The sequence below is a fragment of the Coregonus clupeaformis genome, chromosome 17, assembly GCF_020615455.1.
Source record: "Coregonus clupeaformis isolate EN_2021a chromosome 17, ASM2061545v1, whole genome shotgun sequence".
Taxonomy (NCBI): domain Eukaryota; kingdom Metazoa; phylum Chordata; class Actinopteri; order Salmoniformes; family Salmonidae; genus Coregonus; species Coregonus clupeaformis.
The window spans coordinates 1,288,670-1,306,357 of NC_059208.1; the positions used below are offsets into that span (position 1 = coordinate 1,288,670).

The 17,688-nt window shown below is 44.6% G+C and overlaps 1 protein-coding gene across 1 annotated transcript in view; it reads left to right on the top strand.

The window, feature by feature from the left end:
- The first annotated feature begins 5,807 nt into the window (after window positions 1–5,807).
- The window catches only part of LOC121543886 (phospholipid-transporting ATPase ID), a 40,049-nt gene continuing 28,168 nt past the window's right edge, over window positions 5,808–17,688 (top strand). The window contains exons 1-5 of the mRNA XM_041854021.2: window positions 5,808–7,480; window positions 13,266–13,324; window positions 13,655–13,768; window positions 14,433–14,531; window positions 15,060–15,121. Of these exons, the coding sequence (XP_041709955.2) occupies window positions 7,372–7,480; window positions 13,266–13,324; window positions 13,655–13,768; window positions 14,433–14,531; window positions 15,060–15,121 (443 nt within the window). The 5' untranslated portion in view covers window positions 5,808–7,371. The remainder of the gene's footprint in view (window positions 7,481–13,265; window positions 13,325–13,654; window positions 13,769–14,432; window positions 14,532–15,059; window positions 15,122–17,688) is intronic.

Genomic DNA, 17,688 nt, shown 5'->3' on the forward strand with positions numbered 1-17,688 from the left:
TCTCCCTCAGTCTACCAGCTCTGAACCCTAGACGTTGCCTGTAGGTACAGATCTAGGATTAGTTTACCCTCCCCTAATCCTAACTCCAACCATAGGGGTCAAAATGCAACAAACATTTTGTCCACCCTTTTGTTTTCCTATCAGTACACATGAAGGAAAGGAGACGAGAAGACCACTTAACAGTATTGAAGTTTTGACACAAAACAGTTCCAAACAACAGTTCCAAACATGTCTCTATGCCAGTGGTGTAACACCAACCACTGTATATGAAGACGTACCAGACCTATCAGCCAGAGCGCCAGACAGACGTCTACTGCTAATGCTAATTGTCTCAGTACCTCATTACAGCAGATAAAAAAATATATATATCATACTGGCCCCCCATGGAAAGCAAACCCACAACCCTGGCGTTGCAAGTGCCATGCTCTACAAACTGAGCTACATGGGGCAGGTTCTGTTCTCTCTTTCTCTTTCTGTGTGTGTGTGTGTTGTGCATACGTCAGTGCGTGTGTGTGTGTGTGTGTGTGTGTGTGTTTGTGTGTGGCTCAGTGAATTATGAGTCCTGTCTTGCTATAGTCCTGGAGTCTGATGTCGGGGGATAGTGACCTCACACTGGCTGGCTGACTGGCCGACTGACTGGCTGGCTGGCTGGCTGGCTGTCAGATCCCCTTTTCTAAACATATCCCATGTGTCTCTACTCTCTATGAGTATGAGGGTTTCTCTGGTTTGGAGTAGAGATCAGTTCCTCTCTCAGTTTCTCTCAATGCCTAACCCTAACCTTCACACCTGCAGCTCAGCAGTCACATTTACATGATAGTCATTTAACATGTTCTTATTCAGAGCCACTTAGGCCAATATAATAAAGTGTCCTTGAGAAATAGTGTCCTTGAGAAATAGTTTCCTTGAGGAATAGTATCCTTGAAAAATAGTGTCCTTAAGGAATAGTGTCCTTGCGTTTCAAAATCGACAAAGTATTCCTTTTGAAACACAAGGATGCTCTCTTTGCATGCACATCACAGTAAGTGTATTCAGTAGGGCTGAACGATTAATTGCATTCGCGATAATATCGCGATTTGACTGAACGCGATTTTCTAATCGCAACGTGCGCGATTTGAGGTGGTCACGTGACGCGACTTTTCATGCTGTCCAGCGCAATGGCCTCTTGCTCGACGGAACAGTCAGAAACTGACACAGCTGATACTTTAATATCGAAGAGGAACAGCACGTCGGTGGTGTGGAACTATTTTGGTTTTAAAAAAGAAGATGCTGAGCAGCGTCAGGTGTTGTGCAGAGCATGCCGTGCTCCGATTGCTACTTCACGGGGTAACACTACAAACCTGTTTCAGCACTTAAAAAAATACCACAAATCAATGCATGACAGTTGTATGACCAAAATGCCGAGCATCAGTGCGCGAGACAAGCCAAATACCTCGAGACAGGGATCACTGACAGAAATGTTCGAAAGTGTCACTCCGTATGAACGTAATTCAAAACGGCACGGAGAAATCACTCGGACAATAACCGAGTTCATAGCCAAAGATATGATGCCTCTCAGCACGGTGACCAAGCCTGGGTTCATGGCATTAATACATACGCTTGATAAACGTTACAGTATACCCTCCCGCACATACTTCAGTCAGACTGCCATACCGGAGCTGTACAAAAAGTGCAAAGAGAAAGTCGCCGCGGAACTTAAAACGGTGGAGTTTTTTGCTAGCACTACTGATATGTGGTCAAGCCGCACAGCTGAGCCGTACCAGAGTCTTACAGTCCATTTTATTGATCAGAACTGTTGGATAAGTATGGCTGGCAGTGCCATACTCGTAGTGAACTTTAGTCTGTGTGGTGTGTTATTGTTGTGTACTTGAGATAAGTGAGGCTCATCTATTTTATATTATAATATTCAAATCGTTTATAAAAAATAGTTTGTCTAAATTAAAAGTGCATTTCTCATTTTTTATTTATAACTTTATTTACTTTGATTTTACAAAATATTTTCAAAGCAAATTCCTTGTTTCAGTTGTGTGAAATGTTACTGACTTGGGAGCAGTAAGATACATACAATTTAAAATTATTTTTTTCTTAAGACTGTACCTTTTGCACACAGTGTTTACAAAGTTCATGCCTTTGTTTAAATTATTTAAATGCACAGTGGCAAAGCCACAGATGTTTCTGTAATGAGCAGTTCAATAAAAATGTCATTTATTTCAAGTCATACATGTTTGAATTTAATTCTAACAAATAGACCCAGCCTATGGGAAAGAACATTTCACACTAAATGTATATACTATTGTGTTGGTCATATTTAAATCATTCATTATGTTTTGTAGGGGAAAAAGGATAAATAAATTAAATCGCATATTAAATCGCAATCGCAATATTGGGGGCAAAAAATCGCAATTAGATTATTTTCCAAAATCGTTCAGCCTTAGTATTCAGATATGGGGTCTGAACAACATACTTCACATTGACTGGGTCAAAATCCTGGGATATCATTCAGGTCCCTCACTAAGTGTATTAGCTCATGTCTGACCCTGAATACCCTGTATGTTGACATTGTGTTTCTTTGGGTTTTCTCCTCTCCCGCTCCTCTCTACTCTCCCTCTCCCCTTCTTTCCTTCCCCCCTCTCCCTCCTCTTCCTCTTCTCCCCCTCCCCCTCCTCTCCCTCCCCCTCCTCCTCTTCCTCTCCTCCTCTCCCTGCCCCCTCCTCCTCTCCTCTCCCCCCTCCACTCCTCCTGTAGACAGTCCCATGGGCCATAGTGGAGGGTCATCAACAGAGTGGAAATGTTCAAAGAGAGGCCTCCTCCAGGTCAGTGGCCTTTTCCAACCCTCTAATCCCACCCTGCTCTGCTGTAGTTGATGTGCCGTGTTAGCCCACCAAGCTAAAGATAAGGCTACGTGTCTTCAGGTGTCAGACAAGGACACTCAGCTAGAGTAGTTCACCAAACCACCTCAGCTACACTTCACCCTCCTTTGACCTCCTCTCCACAACAACCGCAAGCTACGGAGCTAAAGCCAAAAGACATTAGAGAGTCAGTCAGGGTTGCTTATCACTAAAGTGTAGTTCTTGTAGTATCTGATGATCATTTCCTTTAAGGGGTCAATCTTTAGGGGTTGCTTTAACGCAGAATTCTGAATTTTTCACACAGAAAAAATAGATGAAATGCATAAGAAATATCTTGTTGCGTTTTGTAAACGCAGATCTAAAATGCTTCTTATTGTAAATTCTGCTCTGAATCAGACTCATTTTGAGCTTCAGTTGAACTTCTCCACTCGGAAGAGAATTCACAAACAGGCATTCTATCAGCAGACAGCACTCTGACTGATATGTAGTAACTTTTCTCTGGTACTTTTCTCAGTGTAGCCTACTTTTCTCCTGTAAAATGCAAGAGCAAAAAAACTTCAAGCAAAACATTAGGAAATGTACCTGGCTACATTCTTTCTATGATAAACATTAGAAATATGATGGCCATGCAAAAAATACCTTGCTTTTTCATTGTAAGCTCATTTACTTGTGTGGCTGCTTGCCAAATAGTGTTGCACTTCTGTTGTCATCTGATGAAAATGAACCTATTTTCTGTCGAATGTGTTGCACTAATGTACAGTACCAGTCAAAAGTTTGGACACACCTACTCATTCAAGGGTTTTTCTTTATTTTTTACTATTTTCTACATTGTAGAATAATGACATCAAAATTATGAAATAACACATACGGAATCATGTAGTAACCAAACAAGTGTTAAACAAATCAAAATATATTTTATATTTGAGATTCTTCAAATAGCCACCCTTTGCCTTGATGACAGCTTTGCACACTCTTGTCATTCTCTCAACCAGCTTAATCTGGAATGCTTTTCTAACAGTCTTGAAGGAGTTCCCACATATGCTTAGCACTTGTTGGCTGCTTTTCCTTCACTCTGCTGTCCGACTCATCCAAAACCATCTCAATTTGGTTGAGGTCGGGAGATTGTGGAAGCCAGGTCATCTGATGCAGCACTCTGTCACTCTCCTTCTTGGTAAAATAGCCCTTACACAGCCTGGAGGTGTGTTAGGTCATGGTCCTGTTGAAAAACAGATGATAGTCCCACTCCAGATGGGATGGCGTATCGCTGCAGAATGCTGTGGTAGCCATGCTGGTTAAGTGTGCCTTGAATTCCAAATAAATCACAGACAGTGTCACCAGCAAAGCACTCCCACACCATAACACCTCCTCCTCCATGCTTTACGGTGGGAACTACACATGCGGAGATCATCCGTTCACCCACACCGCGTCTCACAAAGACACAGCGGTTGGAACCAAAAATCTCCAATTTGGACTCCAGACCAAAGGACAGATTTCCACCGGTCTAATGTCAATAGTTTCTTTGCAGCAATTCGACCATGAAGGCCTGATTCACACAGTCCCCTCTGAACAGTTGATGTTGAGATGTGTCTGTGACTTGAACTATGTGAAGCTTTTATTTGGGCTGCAATTTCTGAGGCTGGTAACTCTAATGAACTTATCCTCTGCAGCAGAGGTAACTCTGGGTCTTCCATTCCTGTGGCGGTCCTCATGAGAGCCAGTTTCATCATAGCGCTTGATGGTTTTTGCGATTGCACTTCAAAGTTCTTGAAATGTTCCGTATTGACTGACCTTCATGTCTTAAAGTAATGATGGACTGTCGTTTCTCTTTGCTTATTTGAGCTGTTCTTGCCATAATATGGACTTGGTCTTTTACCAAATAGTGCTATACCCCACCTACCTTGTCACAACACAACTGATTGGCTCAAACGAATTAAGGAGGGAAGAAATTCCACAAATTCACTTTTAAGAAGGCACACCTGTTAATTGAAATGCATTCCAGGTGACTACCTCATGAAGCTGGTTGAGTTAATGCCAAGAGTGTGCAAAGCTGTCATCAAGGCAAATGGTGGCTATTTGAAGAATCTCAAATATAACATATATTTTGATTTGTTTAACACTTTTTTGTTTACTACATGATAGAAAATAGTAAAAACCCTGGAATGAGTAGGTGTGTCCAAACTTTTGACTGATACTGTATTTTCTGTGAAGGAAAACTATAGTTGCACGCCCCTGATCACTCTATTGAAGCAGAAAAACACTGTTGACTTTCAATATAAAACGCAGGTGAAATGGTTTAAAACACAGATTTTTTGATGGTCTGCCTTTTGAAAATTGATGGAAATGTAACCACTCACAAATTCATAGAAAGAGGTTTGGACGCAAGGACTGACCATCCATGGAAAATATATATTTTTTGTAATCTTTTTTAAAAATATATACTTTTTACTATTTTTTCTCCCCAATTAGTTGTTACAGTCTTGTCCCATCGCTGCAACTCCCGTACGGACTCGGGAGAGGCGAAGGTCGAGAAGCATGCGTCCTCCGAAACACGACCCTGCCAAGCCGCACTGCTTCTTGACACACTGCTCGCTTAACCCCGAAGCCAGCCGCACCAATGTGTCGGAGGAAACACCGTACAACTGGCGACCGTGTCAGCGTGCATGCGCCCAGCACGCCACAGGAGTCGCTAGAGCGCGATGGGACAAGGACATCCCGGCCGGCCAAACCCTCCCCTAACCCGGACGACGCTGGGCCAATTGTGCGTCGCCTCATGGGTCTCCCGGTCGCGGCCCCCGGGATCGAACCCAGATCTGTAGTGACGCCTCAAGTACTGCAGTGCCTTAGACCGCTGCACCACTCGGGAGGCCCCGTGATATCAACATTATAGCTGTGTTTGTTTACATTTATATTGTTTACAAACATTGGGATAAAACAAGCCTATTTTTTGGGTTCTGATGAGGTACGACGGTTGAACTAAGCTCGTGAGGCATTTATAAGTTATATTCTGCAAGATCAATGGGTAAATATAATTCATTTGTGAGTCCAAAAATGAATGTAGCAACTGCAGATTGCCCCTTTCATGTTGTTGTTGTCTCTGACAAACAGACTGGACTTCCTGGACAGTGCATTGCAGCAGCCTCATGTCTCTGTCATGTAGAGACTGGAGTAGTGATAGTCTGGTAGATGCTGTATTCAGGACAGTAGGTGAGAGAGGCAGACAGTAGAGTAGGTACTGGAGAGGCTCTAAGCACATTCAAGTTGTTACTGTAAGTACATGCCCAAGCCAAGGTCAAGTGCAGAATGTGTGTGTGTGTGTGTTTACTTTATGACGCAGTTCAACAGCGAGGGAATGTTAAAAGCTTTTTTATGGATCTATGGCAGCACGTGTGTGTGTGTGTGTGTGTGTTTGTGTGAATGTGTGTATAAATCAGAAAGAAGTGTCTGTTTAGCAGTTTGGACGTGTCCTCTAATGCCACGAGACTCCCCTCACACTGCACGTGCCCAGAAACCTTTATCCCCGCTGCAGTGTCTCCTCTCCCCTCCCATTCCTTACCAACACTCAGGCAACTGGGCTGCTGTGGGAACCACCTTGGCTCCATATGCCAGCACAGCTGCATCTCCCTCCTCATGGCTAGATCCAAGATGGCGCCCAGTTTCTCCCTGCAGTGACCTGCTTCTCTCACACCCCTGCAGAGGCAGTTGCCCTGACAACATCAACGACAGCCTGCTATTGGTTCAAACCCTCTGCAAATGGACAGCCTTGGTGATTATGTAATGCAGAGACAGCTTCTCTGTGTTATTGTGAGGAGGACAATGTTTATGTTATTGGTGCCAGGGAAGGCACGTCCAAGGAATTGATTAGGCTACACAATAATGCAATAGTGCCTTGAAGATATACTGTATAAAATTCCAGAAATCATCATATTAATCACTTTATTACAGTGTAGTCTAATGTTATTTAACATTAATAAAGTTAATCAGCGGAATCAGAGTTGTGTAGCTTAAGGGATCTATCGCATAACATTCTGATGCCCCCTACATTCAAATCATTGGTTTTTAGCCTATGTTGAAAATAAATACAACTTTCCATCATTAGACTTGGCGATAGGCTCCGATGAAGATGATGCTACTTCAGGTTCCAGTCATTTACAGTGCGGTTACGGCACCGTCAGCGGCACCGTCAGCGTCTCAGTAATAGTGACATGAAGGCACCGCTTACAGCATCACAGAGAGAGTGGAGCTGGCAGCACAACATCACAGCCAATGACCTCAGCGGTTCTGCAGCAGAGAGAGAGAGAGAAGTGAGAGAGAGAGTGAGAGGGGGAGGGGGAGAGAAGCGGTAATGGTATGAGACGCTCCTAATCTATAACCGGAGACGCAGACGGGACAGGACCGGACCGAGAGTGTTCGGTGCAGCTCCCGGAGCATATGTCCGTCTCTGCGCAAGATGCTCAGCGGAACCGGGGAAAACCAATCGGGCGAATAACTCCGTTAGAGTGCCGTTAGGTTAAAAAAGGGAGTCAAAATGACTATCCCGAAAGATATTCCCGAAAAGTGGTTTCCCATCGTTCTTCCACTGCAACAGAAGAAACAACAAGGACTAGATGCTGCTAAAACCAAGAAGAAGTGGACAGGTACTTCTGTGTTCCACTGTCACGTCATTCATCTGTTCTGTGTTCCACTGTCACATCATTCATCTGTTCTGTGTTCCACTGTCACATCATTCATCTGTCTTATATGCAGACTGTGCGTGTTTGTTCATTGGATGGGGAAATGCGCTTTAGCTGCCATCTATATTATTTATTGTGTTATGTCTGATGACAGACAGGATCTCCTTGCTATGTGAATAAACCATTCTACATCTCTTCTCATCTGTTTGTCAGTATTCAGTCCCTCTCATCCCATGATCTCTCACATCTCTGCAGTGTCCCCCAGCTCCATCACGTGTGTGTGTCTGTGTGTGTGTGTGTGTCTGTGTGTGTGTGTGTGTGTGTGTGAGTGTGTGTGTACGACACCAAATTATTTTCATAATTATTATTACCTCAGTTACTTTCACCAAAACCAGCACTTAATGCGCTACTGCCTGTCTGTGTACATACTCATCCACATATCCCTGTCACTCAGTCACCAGTCCACTCCTCTGTCTAACCTTCTATGTATACAGTACATGCTCGTATGCACATACACACGTACATACGTGTGTGTGTGCTTCACTGACTCTCAGTGCCTGTAATTTCACAGATGATCACTCTATCTCTCAACACTGTCAGTGACACACACACACACACACAGGCTGATGGAGCTTTTAACAACCTCATCTGTCATTATAGAATGCTTGACTGAATTCTGTACCCTGTTCTTGAGAGAAATAACTACTGCTGTGGAGTGAGAATGTCAATTGTATGTTGCTCGTTAGGCCCATAATGTATGATAGTTAATAGAAATTCATGACATTGTTTCTCTGGGAGAAGGGGACAAGAGTGAGAGAAGGAGAGAGAAGGAGAGAGAGCTCCCCTGTGGATCTGCCTCTCTCATAGTAACACAGATCCATGCATCACGCCTCCACTCACTCACACACACTATCCTCTCAACAGGATGATCTATGATAAGTCTAATCTAGTCCCTATGCTGTAGATGTCCCTGTGCCCCAGTAATAGAGGTTTAAAGGCTGTATAATGGGCTGCTGTATTGTGGTGCTGCGTAGCTCTGAGGCACTGTGGCTGGAGCGTGCTGCTTTATTGTGGTGCTGCGTAGCTCTGAGGCACTGTGGCTGGAGCGTGCTGCTTTATTGTGGTGCTGCGTAGCTCTGAGGCACTGTGGCTGGAGCGTGCTGCTTTATTGTGGTGCTGCGTAGCTCTGAGGCACGGTGGCTGGAGCGTGCTGCTTTATTGTGGTGCTGCGTAGCTCTGAGGCACTGTGGCTGGAGCGTGCTGCTGCGTGAGGCTGCCGGTCCCTTGAGGCTGTCAGGCAGGGAGCTGTATAAATGCTTAATGGGCCGGGCTAAAGACACAAAATGGGTTGGACCGGGACAGGCTTGGCTGGGACGAAATGGGTTTGGAAGAGATGCTGTGGTTGGCAGGCCTGTATATCTCTACCTACCTGCCTGCCAGCGGGCATGGGGCTGTTATATGGGCAATAGGGGGGTTAATGCAGCCTGGCTATAGATTTATACCAGATGCTGGCCAAAGAAAACAACAGAATGACCTTCAGAGAGAGAGAGAAGTGGAGGAAGGAGGGAAGGAGGGAAGGAGGGAGGGAGGGAGGAGTGGAGAGAGGAAGAGAAGGATGTAGATAGAGAGAGGGATGGAGACAGCCCAATGCTGAGTAGATATCATACAGCATCAACCATGGCTAACACCCCCCCCCTCTTTCTCTCTCTCTAAACCAGTTCAGATATTATGAACAGTTCCAAGCCCTCAGCTGGTGAATGTTAACTGTTGTGTCCATGTCCTGAAGCTTGCTGCCCTAACCCTAACATGCTCTAAAACCTGGAACAGTCGTCTAACTGGCTGTAACACCCTCCTCTTAACACTCACAGATCTGACAGTATGGGAGTTGACACATTGTGAAGTCGTATAGTAGCCTACAGCTCTCATCTGATCTAAAGATATGTAGGATCGTAATTTGATCACAGCAGGAAATGCAAACCTGTAGTGTATTCAAGGTTTTAAAAGGCTTCTAAAGTTTGTAATTTCCACTTAAATATGTCAGGCTTGATTTGCCCTAACGAAAAATGTATCAACCCCTACAAAAATGTCCATTAATTATAATCCACATAATAAATCACATTTCCTGTTGCTGCAGCATTATTTTGCTGCTGTGAGAAATGGGTCAAATTAAGATCCTATCTCTCACACTGACTGCCAGGAGTGTTGTGGTACAGCTCAAACATCAAGCCTGGTGTGGGCTTCTGAGCAGATGTGTGCATGTTATTGACACAACTGTTTATACAGGGCCTAGGCTAATATCTTCTTATGGTTCATCAACTGTTTATATAGGACCTAGGCTAATATCTTCTTATGGTTCATCAACTGTTTGTACAGGGCCTAGGCTAATATATTCTTATGGTTAATCAACTGTTTATACAGGGCCTAGGCTAATATCTTCTTATGGTTCATCAACTGTTTATACAGGGCCTAGGCTAATATCTTCTTATGGTTCATGTCTGCTCCAGCATGTTGTGTATTACTGTAATATGTGTATTGTGTCTACAGTATAATGTATGTGAACTGGATGTGTATGTGTGTATGTGTGAATAAACCACACTCTGTTAGTGAGTGTGAGGGCTGTGTGTTTTGGTAGAGCAGACAGGACTGTGTGTTTTGGTAAGTCAGACAGGGCTGTGTGTTTTGGTAGGTCAGACAGGACTATGTTTTGGTAGGTCAGACAGGGCTGTGTGTTTTGGTAGGTCAGACAGGGCTGTGTGTTTTGGTAGGTCAGACAGGGCTGTGTGTTTTGGGAGGTCAGACAGGGCTGTGTGTTTTGGTAGGTCAGACAGGGCTGTGTGTTTTGGTAGGTCAGACAGGGCTGTGTGTTTTGGTAGGTCAGATAGGACTGTGTGTTTTGGTAGGTCAGACAGGGCTGTGTGTTTTGGTAGGTCAGACAGGACTGTGTGTTTTGGTAGGTCAGGCAGGACTGTGTGTTTTGGTAGGTCAGACAGGACTGTGTGTTTTGGTAGGTCAGACAGGACTGTGTGTTTTGGTGGGTCAGACTTTGTGTTTTGGTAGGTCAGACAGGACTGTGTGTTTTGGTAGGTCAGACTTTGTGTTTTGGTAGGTCAGACAGGACTGTGTTTTGGTGGGTCAGACTGTGTTTTGGTAGGTCAGACAGGACTGTGTGTTTTGGTGGGTCAGACTGTGTTTTGGTAGGTCAGACAGGACTGTGTGTTTTGGTAGGTCAGACTTTGTGTTTTGGTAGGTCAGACAGGACTGAACAAGGCTATTCCTCAGCAGGATGAGACTAGAGGGACTGACATGCATGCTGCTGCACAGGAAACCACTGGTGTGTGTGTGGTTGGGGGGCTGGTTATAGACTGGTCTGCTGACAGAGACAAACAGGAAGGAAGTTAGCAGGTGTGTACTGTATGCTTTTTTTCTTTCGATTCCTCTGAAACAGGACAGGGGCAGGGTTTGGCTGACCTACCTGATTGCAGCTGTGTGTATGTGTGTTTTGTACGCTGCAGATGTGTGTGTATGTGTGTTTTGTACGCTGCAGAGGTGTGTGTATGTGTGTTTTGTACGCTGTAGAGGTGTGTGTATGTGTGTTTTGTACGCTGTAGAGGTGTGTGTATGTGTGTTTTGTACGCTGTAGAGGTGTGTGTATGTGTGTTTTGTACGCTGTAGAGGTGTGTGTATGTGTGTTTTGTACGCTGTAGAGGTGTGTGTATGTGTGTTTTGTACGCTGTAGAGGTGTGTGTATGTGTGTTTTGTACGCTGTAGAGGTGTGTGTATGTGTGCGGGGGGTTTCATATCTTTCATACCTCTTTTTCACACTTCATTGGTCAGAGCACAGACCTCTGTGTGCATGTGTGTGTGTGCATGTGTGTATGTGTGTGTCACGCCCTGGCTCTGGGGACTCTTATATGTTGAGCCAGGGTGTTAGTTTCTATGTGTAGTGTCTATGTTTTGTTTTCTATGTGTTCTTTTCTAGATCGTGTATTTCTGTGTTGGCCGGGGTGGTTCCCAATCGGAGGCAGCTGTGTCTTGTTGTCTCTGATTGGGAACCATACTTAGGCAGCCTGTTGTGCACTTGTCATTTGTGGGATCTTGTTCCGTTTAGGTTTGTGTTGTATGACCGAGGACTTCACGTTTCGTTTTGTTGTTTTGTTGTATTGTGCAAAGTACGCATTAAAAGATGTACGCATATCACGCTGCGCCTTGGTCCACTTATTACGACGATCGTGACAGTGTGTGTGTATGTGTGTGTGTATGTGTGTATGCGTGCTCTACTCTGGGTAAACAGAGCAGTCATTTAATTTTAAAAGCTCTCATCAATATTAGAGGAGAGATGGAGGCAGGGAGGATTACTCCTAAACATTCACTGCATCAGCACAAAAAGCCCTCAACTCAACGTACACATTCACCTCACCTCAACTCTACAGTCATGACCTGTTTATTCCCTTAGTGACCCAGGGGTCACACACACACACACACACACACACACACACACACCCTCCAGCGGTGGGTTAACTGTGTCAGGCCTGAGCCTGTTGGGATGTTAATGTTCAGAGGCACCAGGCAAACAGAGCTAATTCCTGTTACAACATAATTGACCTGCCAGTCAGTATGTGTGTGTGTGTGTGTGTGAGTGTGTGTGTGTGTGAGTGTGTGTGTGTGTGTGTGTGTGTGTGTGTGTTAGTGTGTGTGTGTGTGTGTGTGTGTTAGTGTGTGTGTGTGTGTGTGTGTGTGTGTGTGTGTGTGTTAGTGTGTGTGTGTGTGTGTGTGTGTGTGTGTGTGTGTGTGTGTGTGTGTGTGTGTGTGTGTGTGTGTGTGTGTGTGTGTGTGTGTGTGTGTGTGTGTGTGTGTGAGTGTGTGTGTGTATGTGTGTGTGTGTGTGTGTTAGGTGTGTGTGTGTGTGTGTGTGTGTGTGTGTGTGTGTGTGTGTGTGTGTGTGTGTGTGTGTGTGTGTGTGTGTGTGTGTGTGTGATGTGTGTGTGTGTGTGTGTATGTGTGTGTGTGTGTGTGTGTGTGTGTTAGTGCGTGTGTGTGTGTTAGTGTGTGTGTGTGTGTGTGTGTTAGTGTGTGTGTGTGTGTGTGTGTGTGTGTGTGTGTGTGTGTGTGTGTGTGTGTGTGTGTGTATGTGTGTGTGTGTGTGTGTGTGTGCGTGCGTGTCTAGCTCTAAGGGCTACATTGATTTGGGAGTATATGTAAATTAGATAGGCTAAATCAACCTCTCTCCATCTCTATTTTTCTGTCCAACACAGACTGTAGTTACAGATATTCTATCTTAATCTGAACAGTTTCTCACAGCAGGAAAATAATCCTGCAGCAACAGGAAATGTGAATTATTATGTGGATTATAATTAATGGAAATGTTTGTAGGGGTTGATTATTTATTTGTTAGGGCAAATCAAGTCTGACATTTTAAAGTGGAAATTACAACATTTAGAAGCCTTTTTAAACCTTGAATATACTGCAAATTTGCCTTTCCTGCTGCACAGGAACATGTTCTGTGACAACAGAGTGATCAAATTAAGATAGAACGTCTGTATTGATGAATTAGTGATATTGACTCGGCCTGGGATAATAGACTAATTGCCCAGTTTCACACACCCCGAAAAAACACACACACACACACAAAGGCAAGGTCCCTGGTAGGGAATCCGTGGTTTATCCCAGAGATACTTTTGGTTAAGATGTTTCAGAGTTATGTTATTGAAGTTATGTGTTGCCTGTCTCACAGTTGTGTGTGTTTCACCAGAGGAGGAGAGGAGGGTCCGGGCCAATGACAGAGAATACAACGAGAAGTTTCAGTATGCCGTAAGAGAGATAGTTTGTGTGTTTGTGTGCGTACATGCTTGTATATGTGTATTTATGTTTAAGTACGTTACATGACTAATCATAGACCAACATTTTCTATTTTTATATTAGTATTTCACATTAAGAACATCACTTCCTATCTTCCCCCTTCTCTCTATCTATCTCTCTCTCTCTCTATCTCTTTCTTTCTTTCTTTCTTTCTTTCTTTCTTTCTTTCTTTCTTTCTCTCTCTCTCTCTCTCTCATCTCGCTCTCTCTCTCTCTCTCTCTCTCTCTCTCTCTCTCTCTCTCTCTCTCTCTCTCTCTCTCTCTCTCTCTCTCTCTCTCTCAGAGTAACTGTATTATGACGTCTAAGTACAACATCATCACCTTTCTGCCCGTCAACCTGTTTGAACAGTTCCAGGAAGTGGCCAACACCTACTTCCTCTTTCTGCTCATACTGCAGGTAAGAGAGTGTGTGTTTCCATATTCAGAATCGATGCCAGTAAAATTGGGTGCAGGACGGAAGCAGGGAGAAGAGGAGGAGAAGAAGGAAATTGTGGAGGTATGGGGAGGGCAGAGAGAGAGAGAGAGATGGGGATAAAGGAATGGAGGGAGATGAAATGAAGACAGGGATGCTGAAAAGGGGGATGGGGTGGAGAGGAGTGGGGAGGGGAGAGAGAGGGGCTATCAGTTTCCACCACATTGAATGACACAGCAGGTACATTATAGAGACTGCTTTATTCTCTTACATCCCATCTCTCTCTCTCTCTCTCTCTCTCTCTCTCTCTCTCTCTCTCTCTCTCTCTCTCTCTCTCTCTCTCTCCCTCTCTCTCTCTCTCTCCTCTCCCTCTCCTCTCCTCTCTCTCCTCTCCCTCTCTCTCTCCTCTCCTCTCTCTCTCTCTCTCTCTCTCTCTCTCTCTCTCTCTCTCTCTCTCCTCTCCTCTCCTCTCCTCTCTCTCTCTCTCTCTCTCTCTCTCTCTCTCTCTCTCTCTCTCTCTCTCTCTCACTCTCTCTCTCTCTCTCTCTCTCTCTCTCTCTCTCTCTCTCTCTCTCTCTCTCTCTCTCTCTCTCTCTCTCTCTCTCTCTCTCTCTCTTTCTCTCCCCCCCCTCTCTCTCTCTCTCTCCAGTTGATTCCTCAGATCTCGTCTCTCTCCTGGTTCACCACCATAGTGCCTTTAGTCCTGGTGCTCAGCATCACTGCAGTAAAGGATGCCACCGACGACTACGTGAGTGTCTGTCAGAAACAAACACACACACGATTATGGCATTTTGGGTAACAATTAATTGTCATGCAAATGGCCACGGGTATTGTCATAATTGTAATTTTTGTTGAAAATCTTTTGAGCTTGTAATGCATCATAATGCATCTGTAAAACAAATTATATGACTCACCTAATGATTACAACACAGCTTTGGTGAAACCCCTGTCTCAAACACAAATGGTTCTGACCGTTTGGAACTTTTGAAAACCTCCCGACTGTACCTTTCTGCTCCTAAAATGATGACCAACTTTACCCACTTCATGTAAAAATGACATTCTGCTATTGAGTGAACTATATCTACTTGAATATCAAGTTGAATGCCTTCTCCTAAAATGAATGTATTAAGATATGCAGATTATGACATTTTTTAAAATTAAATTATTGTCCATAATTGTCGGTCGATTATAAGATAATTGTGCCAGCCCTAACACACTATTCAAAACACACCATATTTGAGAAAAAAACAACAATGTAAATTCTTGTCTCCTTCAGTTCCGTCACAAGAGTGACAACCAGGTGAACAACCGCCAGTCTCAGGTCGTCATCCATGGCTCGTAAGTCTCGTCTAGTCCAGTCTACACTCGGCAATACAGACAGGCATGTAGTCCAGTCTACACTCAGCAATACAGACAGGCATGTAGTCCAGTCTACACTCAGCAATACAGACAGGCATGTAGTCCAGTCTACACTCGGCAATACAGACAGGCATGTAGTCCAGTCTACACTCAGCAATACAGACAGTCATCTAGTCCAGTCTACACTCAGCAATACAGACAGTCATCTAGTCCAGTCTACACTCAGCAATACAGACAGTCATCTGGTCCAGTCTACACTCAGCAATACAGACAGGCATCTAGTCCAGTCTACACTCAGCAATACAGACAGGCATCTAGTCCAGTCTACACTCAGCAATACAGACAGGCATCTAGTCCAGTCTACACTCAGCAATACAGACCAGCATCTAGTCCAGTCTACACTCAGCAATACAGACAGGCATCTAGTCCAGTCTACACTCAGCAATACAGACAGTCATCTAGTCCAGTCTACACTCAGCAATATAGACAGTCATCTAGTCCAGTCTACACTCAGCAATACAGACATGCATCTAGTCCAGTCTACACTCAGCAGTACAGACAGGCATCTAGTCCAGTCTACACTCAGCAATACAGACAGGCATCTAGTCCAGTCTACACTCAGCAATACAGACCAGCATCTAGTCCAGTCTACACTCAGCAATACAGACAGGCATCTAGTCCAGTCTACACTCAGCAATACAGACAGTCATCTAGTCCAGTCTACACTCAGCAATACAGACAGGCATGTAGTCCAGTCTACACTCAGCAGTACAGACAGGCATCTAGTCCAGTCTACACTCAGCAATACAGACAGTCATCTAGTTCAGTCTACACTCAGCAATACAGACAGGCATCTAGTCCAGTCTACACTCAGCAGTACAGACAGGCATCTAGTCCAGTCTACACTCAGCAATACAGACAGGCATCTAGTCCAGTCTACACTCAGCAATACAGACCAGCATCTAGTCCAGTCTACACTCAGCAATACAGACAGGCATCTAGTCCAGTCTACACTCAGCAATACAGACAGTCATCTAGTCCAGTCTACACTCAGCAATACAGACAGGCATGTAGTCCAGTCTACACTCAGCAGTACAGACAGGCATCTAGTCCAGTCTACACTCAGCAATACAGACAGTCATCTAGTTCAGTCTACACTCAGCAATACAGACAGGCATCTAGTCCAGTCTACACTCAGCAATACAGACAGTCATCTAGTCCAGTCTACACTCAGCAATACAGACAGGTATCTAGTCCAGTCTACACTCAGCAATACAGACAGGCATGTATTCCAGTCTACACTCAGCAGTACAGACAGTCATCTAGTCCAGTCTACACTCAGCAATACAGAGGTATCTAGTCCAGTCTACACTCAGCAGTACAGACAGATATCTAGTCCAGTCTACACTCAGCAGTACAGACAGTCATCTAGTCCAGTCTACACTCAGCAATACAGACAGGCATCTAGTCCAGTCTACACTCAGCAGTACAGACAGTCATCTAGTTCAGTCTACACTCAGCAATACAGACAGGTATCTTAGTCCAGTCTACACTCAGCAGTACAGACATGTATCTAGTCCAGTCTACACTCAGCAGTACAGACAGGTATCTAGTCCAGTCTACACTCAGCAGTACAGACAGTCATCTAGTCCAGTCTACACTCAGCAATACAGACAGTCATCTAGTCCAGTCTACACTTGGCAATACAGACAGGCATGTAGTCCAGTCTACACTCGGCAATACAGACCAGCATCTAGTCCAGTCTACACTCAGCAATACAGACCAGCATCTAGTCCAGTCTACACTCAGCAATACAGACAGGCATCTAGTCCAGTCTACACTCAGCAATACAGACAGTCATCTAGTCCAGTCTACACTCAGCAATACAGACAGTCATCTAGTCCAGTCTACACTCAGCAATACAGACAGGCATCTAGTCCAGTCTACACTCAGCAATACAGACAGTCATCTAGTCCAGTCTACACTCAGCAATACAGACCAGCATCTAGTCCAGTCTACACTCAGCAATACAGACAGGCATCTAGTCCAGTCTACACTCAGCAATACAGACAGGCATCTAGTCCAGTCTACACTCAGCAATACAGACAGGCATCTAGTCCAGTCTACACTCAGCAATACAGACAGGAATCTAGTCCAGTCTACACTCAGCAATACAGACAGTAATCTAGTCCAGTCTACACTCAGCAATACAGACAGGCATCTAGTCCAGTCTACACTCAGCAATACAGACAGGCATCTAGTCCAGTCTACACTCAGCAATACAGACAGGCATCTAGTCCAGTCTACACTCAGCAATACAGACCAGCATCTAGTCCAGTCTACACTCAGCAATACAGACAGGCATCTAGTCCAGTCTACACTCAGCAATACAGACAGTCATCTAGTCCAGTCTACACTCAGCAATATAGACAGTCATCTAGTCCAGTCTACACTCAGCAATACAGACATGCATCTAGTCCAGTCTACACTCAGCAGTACAGACAGGCATCTAGTCCAGTCTACACTCAGCAATACAGACAGGCATC